This window comes from Dasypus novemcinctus, chromosome 29, assembly GCF_030445035.2.
Source record: "Dasypus novemcinctus isolate mDasNov1 chromosome 29, mDasNov1.1.hap2, whole genome shotgun sequence".
NCBI lineage: Eukaryota > Metazoa > Chordata > Mammalia > Cingulata > Dasypodidae > Dasypus > Dasypus novemcinctus.
In genome coordinates, this window is record NC_080701.1 from 25,417,943 (window position 1) to 25,427,626 (window position 9,684).

Here is a 9,684-nt window from a genome sequence, read left to right on the forward strand (position 1 = left end):
TCCCACTGGGGATGTCAGGGCCACTTAATGCTAAGTCTGATCCCTGAAGTAGAGAGTCAAACCGTCTTTTTCTTCTCTATTGTGTGTCAGCTTGGATGGTTGCATTTCTTTGTTTCCTAACTGAATCCCATCAGCGTGGCTGACTGCCCCACTGACTTGAACTGAACTGGGTTAGGAAGCAAGTTTTTCAACAGGGCTGCATTCTCCAAGGTGCTGAGAAGAGCAGGGCTAAGCTCAATCCCTGCAGAAGGAGAGAGAAAGAAAAACCTACTTATTGTTTTATAAGAATATCGCAAACAAACAGAAAAGCCTCTACTGCATCCAGATCAAAGAAATCTGTCACAGATCAACCCCATACCTGTGCTTAGGAGACAAGTGCCTCTTGCTCCAACTAGAAGCTCAAGGGCAAAGCCATTTTGTACACCAGCTCCTAGCTGGCATTCATCTTCTCTTAAGAAGGAGGCAGCACGATGCAGAAAAAAAGAAATCTAGTTGGGAAAGTCAGATCCCTTACTTATCAAATAAGTTGACTTGCTAAGACGACCTCTGAGGTCCAGGAAAAACTCAAAACTTCTATCAACCCCAGAGGAAAATAATCTCAGGGTTAAAGGGACACATTTCCAAAAAAGCCCCGGCTTGCTATTTAAATAAGACATACCTACTCACTTCCTATAAGCAGGAAGGAGGTGGCATGCAGATTAGCAGGCACCTACTTTGGTGGATAAAGGATGTCCAATCCCAGGTGAGTATTCTGAGCCCCTTTTAGACCACATTCAAATTCTTTCCCAAGATTTGGCTCTTTAGCCCACTTCCAGGGAATGTCTCTAGTCTAACTAGTTGCCATGAAACGCCAGGGTGCCAGAATTTGGGTGGTCGTTTGCGGGAGTAAGGAGGAGAGCCAATGACAATTTCAGATTGGTGCGTTCCAAACAAGGATTCTGAGCGTACAGGCCTGGATCCATTTCTCACAGGTCCATAATAACATTGTAGGTTCCCACAGCCCCCTCCATGGCCCTTGAGGTATAAAATGACTCCACAACTCTCTAGACAACCCCTGGTGTTTGGTCAGGATTAGAAAAAGCAAATTTATTCTGGGTGCTTTTGGGTCACAGCTCCTAGCATAGTGATTTGAACTTAATAAATGCTGTTTGAAAATACATTAAAGTTAACAGAAAAATAATGCATAAAATACAGAGTTCCCATATTCCGCCCTATGAGTAATACCTCACATTAGTGTGGTCTCTTTGTTACAAGTCCTGGAAGAACATTTTTATAACTGTACTATTAACTACAGTCCATCATCTGCAATAAGGGGTACTGATTGTGTTGTACGGTCCTATCTTTTTTAAAATCTTTATTCTATTACCATATACACAACCTAACATTTCCCCTTTTTAGCCACACTCAAATATACAATTCAGGGCTGTTAATTATGTTCCCAATGTTGTGTTACCATCACCACTATCCATGACCAAAACCTTTTTGAATGAATGGATACGTGAATGAATAAATGATGGAACAACTTGAATTCTCAGTTCCCCACTTGCAAGGCAATACTTGCCAGTCACCTCCACACACGCAGTCCCAAGGTTTTGCATCACTCTTCCCTTAGGAGATGAACCCAAAAGAAGTCAGGCAACTATAAAGCATCATTATCCTTCGAAGCTTATCCAAATATGATTCCTGGATTTGCTGAAATGTCAGGGGGTCAACTTCTAAATATGAGTATTCTGATTTAGAATAGCTGAAGAGGCTCAATGAAATTTAAAAGAGCTGCCCCTTAGTTATCCTTTGTAAGAATTCTTAGGCATCACAGCCCTATCTGAGCAGATTCTTCCTGCCCCACAAAGCAAAAGGCTTCCCGCAAGGATTTCTTCGTTGGAGCTTTACTCACGTCTTGCTTTCTCTGTGTCCAAGGGCATCTCTGGGAAGGACCTGCAACCCTATTTTTGGATGGAAAGCTAAGCCACAGATTTTACAGCAGGAGACCCCTAGGGCTCGGCCCAGCTTGGACATCCCCTGATGAAGCCAGAGTGTTAACATCAAGAAGCAAATGTGACCACACTTAGCTGGCAGGGTAAACAGAGCCTGCATCCATCGCTGCATGTGCCTTCTACAATTTTGTTCAACTTCATATAAAATGGCAACAGGAAAAGGGGGCAGGACTCAAACACAAGCAGCAAAATGTGTACTGAGTGGAGTTTGTTCTGCAGGTTCTGTTGTCTTTCCAGGAGAACAAAGGAGGCCTGCAGGAATGCATTTAAAGATAAAGCACGCAAACCGTAGTTACTTTCAAGACACTCTCCGGTGGCAAAGGGTCTGAATTCTCCAACTTCCATCTTCATTCACAATCACAAATGCCCCGAGAAGGTAAGTGTGTTCTAACGCAAAGTTTCCTTCAACTTGCCTGTGTGTGCACACACGTGCAGCTCATTTAGACAGGGCATTTTACCAGTGCGGGGCCCTTTCATATACTGTGTCGTGTTCAATTAATGAAAACATGGAAGGGGTAGCTCTGAAAACTCACAGGACCTACCTTGATGCTTTTCCTGATAAGAGTTCTCTAAGAAATATAAGCTCAGAGACACCATCCAAGAATTGGAGGAACACACGGTTCAGCTTCGGGCTGACTCTGTCCTGCAAAGCGGGCCCGGACTGAACCACTTCTCAGCATCCACGTAAAATGGAGCCAGGATGGGGCTTACGTTTACTTTCCCCAGAGGAGAGATTCCCAGGGCGTTTGGAATTTGGGTCTTTCGCAGGCCAGAGTCAAGGGAACCATCCCTGAAAATCCCCTCTTGGGCTCCCCGGCCCTACTCTTTGCGCTATAGGTGCTGATTCCGAATTCTCTTTTAACCCGATGTAATCAGGCCACTGTGGGGAGATCGATTTTCCTTACCTGGAAGAACAGGCTGGGGGGAGCCTTCTCTGAATCCCCTCAGCACTGAAACCCAGCCTCCAACCCCCCTGCCTGATAAGGGACCCCGTGGTCAGTCTTTCTTTGGGCCATTTCAGATGCTGCTGCGTGAGGCAGTGCTGACACCTAGGGGTAGATGCAAAAAAAGAGCCAGCCCGGAGAGGCTCCAAGCCCGGCCAGAGCTGCCGGTGAGGGTGAGGGAGGCGGTGCCCCTGGAAGCTTCCAAGTCTCCCCAGAAGCTGTCCCCCAGCCCTGCCTCCCTCTAGTCCTAGAGCAGCGCCCCTCCCCCAGATCTGTGCAGGGATCCCACGCAGAAGGGCAGAAGAACGACTTTTATAAAAACTGACCAGTTCTTCTACCCATTCTAGTCTTCTAGAGAAGCGGCCATATGAGGACAGAGAGAGAATGTAAAGCTCCAAAGAGATGTACCAGCAGGCTCTCTGTGGACAACAGGGACAGAGAGAAGGCAGGGACTCCTAACCTCACAGAGGAGGCCAGGGGCACTTGCTTACCAAACTCGCTCGCACAGAGATGTTCAATGATGGCATCAGATTTCAACTCGTTGTCGCATGGCGGACACACGGTTGTGCCTAGGAAAGATAAAGGGGAGAAACGGGAGCTGTAAGCAATGTGGGGTGTGGGGACCACCCCGGGGTCAAGCTCAGCACAGGCTGAAAGTAGTGAAAGGTCTTCTGGAATTTCTGAAGAGTACCTTAGAATTGAAAAAGAATAATTCTTGAGCCCAGGAGTTCAAGCAGGCATAGGGTACACCCTTGAAACTTTCTGAGCTAGAGCTGTTAAACAAAATAAACCACCACTGTCTGGTGCCAGGTACTGGCAAGGCTCTGGGAAGTGTGAGTTGATGGGGTTTTGTGGGTCCTTGGGGAAAGCTGGCTTTTAGACCCAAAAGATCTAGTTCGGTTTTGTTTGTTTCCTGTCCTTTTTCTCTTTAAAAAGTCCCTTCTGATCCCTGCCCCTTTCCCATTTCCAACATCCAAAATGAGGGCGGATCAACCTGACCAGCTCTCTAGGTGCCAACCAAGAAAGCAGCAACGACAGAAGCCCCAGCTCCAACACCAGGGCCCTGAAAACTCCGCTCCCAAAGGGCTGCTCCAGTGAGGGCTTCTGCCAGAGCAGGACGCCGGGGCAGCCGCGGTGTGTGCTGGAGGTGGCAACAGCAAGAGCTGCCAAATGGAAGGCCAGCGCGCCATAGGGACACTCTTGGGAGGCCCTTTCGTGAGTGACTGTGAAGTGCTCTTTGAAGAGGAGGTGTGTTGGGGCGGGGGGGGGCATACAGGCCACTGGGCCGCGGCTAAGCCCCAGCGGAAGGACACTGCCGAGGCTGGCCCGGAACCCCTGCTCCAAGGCAAACCGCCATGGAAGCAGGAGAGAGCTCCTGGAAGCAGGGTGGCCGCAACAGCAGGACGCAGAGAAAGCAGCCCAGAGGGAGCTCCAGAAGGTCATCATCTTCAGCAGCAGCTATCAAACAACTTGAAGCTTACCCACTGATCTAGGAAAGCATTAGGACATTCTAAGGGCGCCGTACCTCTGGCCCCTCACGGGACACTGGGCTAGGTGGCTGGAGCTGAAAGGTACGGACGAGTTACCCCTTAGAACTGAAGCCCAGGGAGTGGTGGAAAACTGGCTGGAAGTGGTGCGCTGAGCTCCTCAGCTTCCTACACCCTGAGCACCTCCGTGGCTCACACGGTGAAACGGGCAAACCCTTCCAAGATGGGGGGAGAGAAGGGAGTGGCCCAGCCCTCCCAGGGCCATGCTGCCCCAGGGCACAGCTGGCCCACAGCTGGCAGATCCCCTGAGTAGGAGGCCACGCCGGGAACGTCCCTCCCTCACTACTCCACCACTCCCCACTTCCAAGCAGGTCCCTGCCGGGCCCAGCAGAGGCCACGCCCCGTAGTCTTTTGACTCCCTGGGGATTCTCAGTGCGGCAAGAACCTCATTCCAAGCAGAAGACAGGGTGACTATGTTGGGGACCCAGAGGATAGACATTTGCTTTGCTCCCAGAAATTGAGCTTGTGTGCTATTTCTGACAAAGGAGAAAATCCACCCAGAATTTTTGCATTCTGGTTCTCGCTTCCGTGGGGAGAAAAGCTGGATGAGGACATCTCCCAACCTGGCAAGGCCAGGAAGGTGAACTGGGCTTTGGACTTTCCCTTGTCCAGGTTATCAAAATGTGGAAAATAGGAATTACCGCATTGTGAGGTTCTACGAATACAATCTTAAGCAAGTCTGGGAGAAGATAAAGGGTCGGGGCTATGAGAACATAAAGTTCATCCCCCCGCCCCAAACGCCCCTCGTGACACACACACACCATCTCCTCTGGACACACTCAGTTCCCCTGACCTGAACAGTAGCCAAGGGCCCTGCACCCCCCGGGGGCATTTTCCTCAATCCTTCCAACTACTTCTGGACTTGAGTGCCTCTCGTGGAGGCAAGTCCGTTGGGATGAGGCTGCATGTTTTCAACATGGCTTTCCTCCATCTCGACTCTTCTTACAGCCAACTCTGGAGCAGCTTGATCCACAGAAAGGAGCAGGAATGTATCATGCAATATTAATCCGTGCCTCCTCGGTGGGCCCTTGGGGCCCTTGCAGCCGCCTCCGTGGGAGAAATCTGCCAGGTCATCCATCTGAGAAGTGGAACTAAATCACTGCTTTAAGGTACATATAAAACATGCCTAACACACACACACACATAAAGGAGAAACCGAAAGGTTTTGTGTTTTATTACTATTGAAGGGGAAGAGAGGAGAGCTCAACCCTGGAATCAGGATTACATGGATTTTTAAAGATCAACACACACACCAAAGCACAACCTGGCATGCACACATACAGCTCGTCTTTCCCAGCCAGCTCCTTAAGGCATGGAGAAGGGAAGGCTGCAGGGAGAACATGATAGCACTGCAGTCTCTGCAATCTGTGAATAAAACAGCCAGGTTGATTGATTGAATGCCCAATATGCCTAAATAACAACAAAATAAAACTAAAGTATGTGTTCATACTCGAATCAGTAAAACCTAGCAGGGAGAGGAAACAACCGACGAGCCTGGGAGCTTTACAGAGCTCACTGGAAGTGCAAGATTTAGAAGTAGCTCTCCAGGGAAATGAACAATTGCTTCACCGCTCATCGATGCTGACCCAGCTTGGGTATCAGCCTGTGGGGGGGAAGATGCCTTTTGAGTCATTTATCATTATCAGGTTTATCCTGAATCACACAGGGCCACTAAGATCTGCCCAATACACCAAAAGTGTACACAGAAACCAGCCTACGAGTATGCTGAGATAGGACGCCGCTTTGAAATTTCAGTTTTAATGTTAAAGAATGAAAGTAGCGCCTGGGTATTTATTCTCGTCCCAAACAACCAGTTCTTATTCCAGAGCCGCCAGCTTGGGTCTGTCTCCACCTGCCCCCGCATGCCCCCGCATGCCCCCGCACACACATGCACGGAGCCTGCCCTGCCACCTGCATACTCAGTTGGCAGTAAGTGGCCTTGAGGGCCCAGAGGAAGTTGACTGGGAGCTCCCACACCTCAAGGGACTGCAGTCTCCTGGGAAAGAGAGGTCACTGCCTCTCACCAAAAATGCTGAGGGGGTGGGTCCCGGTCCCAGCTCCCACTGCTGGCTGGTGCTCTCACAGCTTCTCGCTCTCTCTTTCAGCAGCTGGTCTTGGGAGGGGTGATGGCATGGACACCCTCGGGGTGGACGGGAAGGAGAGAAGACGACGCTACAAGGGCCCAGCCGATGCTATGGGTGAGGCAGCAAACACGGGGAACTGCAGCCAAGGTGTCAAGGGCAGCCCACTCCACGCCAGCCTTCGGAGGGCTTGGGGTGCGGGTGGATGCTTTCCCCTCATAAGGAGGCAGCCCATCCAGACCTCCCACCACCCCCATGGACTGCCAGCTACTTTCTCCATAGCTAGCCCGCCACAGGTCTCCACTTCTTATCCACCAACCGTCCCAGAAAGCGAGGACTAATGGCCATTGGGGGTGGACTCAAGCTCAGCCCCCAGGGAGCTGGCTACCACCTCTCAGGGCAGGGAGGAAGGGGAGAAGGAAAATCCTGTGGGCTGCAGGGGATGGCCCCCCTGGGACAGAACACAAAGTGCTTTGTTTGCTCCAGGCAATTGCTCAGCTTACTCTCAAGGAGTTGCACGTTCCCCAGGGTTAACCCTGTGCAGACAACCAGGAAGCGGAGAGCAGAGGTGCCCGGACCTCTCCAAGGCAGGCAGAGAGCAGCCCTTCCCACCCGGCCCGCACCACCCAACCAACCTCCGCCACTTCCGGCCCATCTCCTCCCTCCCGAGAATAAGCACAAGCAGTTAAAATCAGAGGTGCCCCTCTCCTCCCGCCTGCCCCACCCACGCTCACGCCAGGGGCTGCAGATAACTGCACTGCCTCTCAGTGGACACTTCTGCTTTCAGGATCAATATCAGAGGAGGCGAAACGCACGGACCGCTGCAGGATGATCAGCTAAGGGAAGAAGCAGCCCTTACCCCCATCCTCAACCCGCCCCCCCCAAAAAAAACTCTAAGGATCCATGCCCCTGTGCTAAGCGCACCTGGGGTACAGTTTCCCCCATGCCAGATTTTGTCCACATCTTTGAGTCTAAACTCTTCTTCCAAAGAATTCTGGAGCGAATTCACTCCTATAAATGCCAGATCACCGTGTGGTGATTTACCCTTCCCGGGGCTTTTTTTTTTTTCCTTTTTCCTCGCACTCAAGAATAGCCTAACTTTAAATGAGAAAGAGGCAGTGGGGGCGGATGGGGGGGTCTGAGAAGGCCACCAGGCCCTTCCCCGAGGCTATTAGGAAAGTCCCCAATTTGCAGAGCCTCCGCCCTGCTCCCCTAGGAGAGGATGAACAATGAGCTAATTACTTTTTTTATCTTTCTAATTACCTGAGGATTTGCGTAAATGTAGGAAGCTGGGGGTAGGCAAGAATGAGAGGGAAGAGATTTTCCATCCCCCAACCATCCCGAAGCCCTAAATCGCGAGCGGTTACCTGACCTGAGCGCACAAACAAAAACTCGCGCAGTTTCTAAACTTTTTTTTCCCAGCCAGTTCTCCAGTAAGTCCTGAGGATACTTGGCTGAAGGACTAAGGAAAGAGGTTCGTGCGTGTGCGTGTTTCATCCCCCACCGAACCTATGAAAATAAACAAAGCTGCGCCGAGCATTCTGCCTTCCTGAGCTTTCTACATTTGGGGGGGGTTTGAGTTTTCTTTTTTTCCAAGCGGGACATCGCTTCTTGCGTTTGCTAAAACTTGCGTGGGGGCTCGACTCCTGGCCAGAGGAGAGCAGAGCTCGCCGTATACTGAAAGCGGAGGGCTTTGTTTCAGGCCGGGGAAAAGCGCGACTGGATCCCAGGAAAAGCCGCCGCAGGGATGGGAGCCGGTCCCCGAGGTCGGCGGGGCCCCGGCGCAGTCGCCCCTGGCCCGCAGCCCCTCCGGGCACCTGGTCGGGAGAGGCGCCCCAGGACTGGTGGCACAGACTGGAAGCCTTTGAAAAGCCCTCGGCACTGCTGGAGAGTGACCTCCAGGTAGCACCTCCGGCCTCCCGGGAGGAGCGCGGCGAGGCGGGGGCCGTCCCGCAGCCCCCGCGGCAGCCCCGATCGCGCGCGGCCGGGGCCCGGCCCGGCGAGGGTGGCTCGCGCGACTTACCTTGGGGCTTGGAGGCTTCGGTGGCATTGGGCGGGGTCATGGCGATGCAGACGTCCCCCTCGGGGAACTTGTCACACTTGAGCATCTCGGGCCAGTAGAAGCCGAAGAACTGCATGACGGGCTCGCACGAGTCGCGCACGGCCTCGCAGAGCCAGCGGCACGGGTAGATGGGCCGGTCGAGGCAGACGGGCGCGAAGAGCGAGCAGAGGAAGACCTGGGTGCCGATGTGGCAGTTCTTGTTGAGCAGCGGCACCCAGCTGCTGGCCTGCTGCTTCACCTCGGCCATGGTCTCGTGCTCCAGCAGGTTGGGCAGCACCATCTTCTTGTAGCCCACGTTGTGGCACAGCCGCAGGTCGGCGGGGATGTCCACGCACTGCGGCGGCTTGGTGTAGAAGCGCCCGCTCTGGTACGCGCCGATGTCCGACTGGAAGCTCACGTAGTCGTACTCGCTGGCCGAGCCCGCGGCCAGGAGCGCGGCGCCCAGCGCCAGCAGCGCGCCCCAGGCGGCCCAGCGGCGGCCCCCCGCGCCGCGCCCGCCGCCCATGCCGGCCCCGCGCGCGTCCCGCCGCGCCCCGCCGCCGGCGCCTTCTAGGAACGGCCCGCGGACAAAAGGCGCCGTGCCCGGCCCGGCCCGCCTCCGCCCGCCGCCGCGCCGGTGCCGGGCCTGCGGCGGGAGCCGCTGCGGGAGCGGGCGCGCGGGGAGGGGAGCGCGGGGCAGGCGCGGGCGAGCGGCGCGGGTCCCGGGGCCGGCTCCCGGACGCGCGGCGGGCGGGCGGGCGGGCAGCACCTAATCCGCGCGGCTGCAGGACTCGAGTGCGGGGCGCGCCTGTTGCAAAGTCCTCGCAGTCTCCCCGCACAGCCAATCAGCTCCCGGCTGCTGCGAGCCGCACTCCGGCACCACGTCAGTCACCGCCTCAATTAACCAATCGCTTCACTTGCTAGAGGGCTCGGTTTACTAGAACTCGACGCAGGTCAACACCCCTTAAAAAACAAAACCGAGAGGAGAAGAGAAAAGGAAAAGAAGAGAAAGAGGGGGGACAGATGGAAGTGGGGAGGGGGGGATACGGAGGACGTTTAATGCCATAATTAACTTGA

General features: G+C 53.7%; 1 protein-coding gene across 1 annotated transcript in view; it reads right to left on the reverse strand.

The window, feature by feature from the left end:
- SFRP1 (secreted frizzled related protein 1) overlaps nt 1-9,387 on the reverse strand; it is a 46,288-nt gene extending 36,901 nt beyond the window's left edge. Inside the window, exons 1-2 of the mRNA XM_004468694.5 lie at nt 8,590-9,387; nt 3,430-3,507 (exon numbers count right to left, since the gene is read on the reverse strand). Of these exons, the coding sequence (XP_004468751.1) occupies nt 3,430-3,507; nt 8,590-9,133 (622 nt within the window). The 5' untranslated portion in view covers nt 9,134-9,387. The remainder of the gene's footprint in view (nt 1-3,429; nt 3,508-8,589) is intronic.
- Between the last annotated feature and the right edge of the window lie 297 nt (nt 9,388-9,684).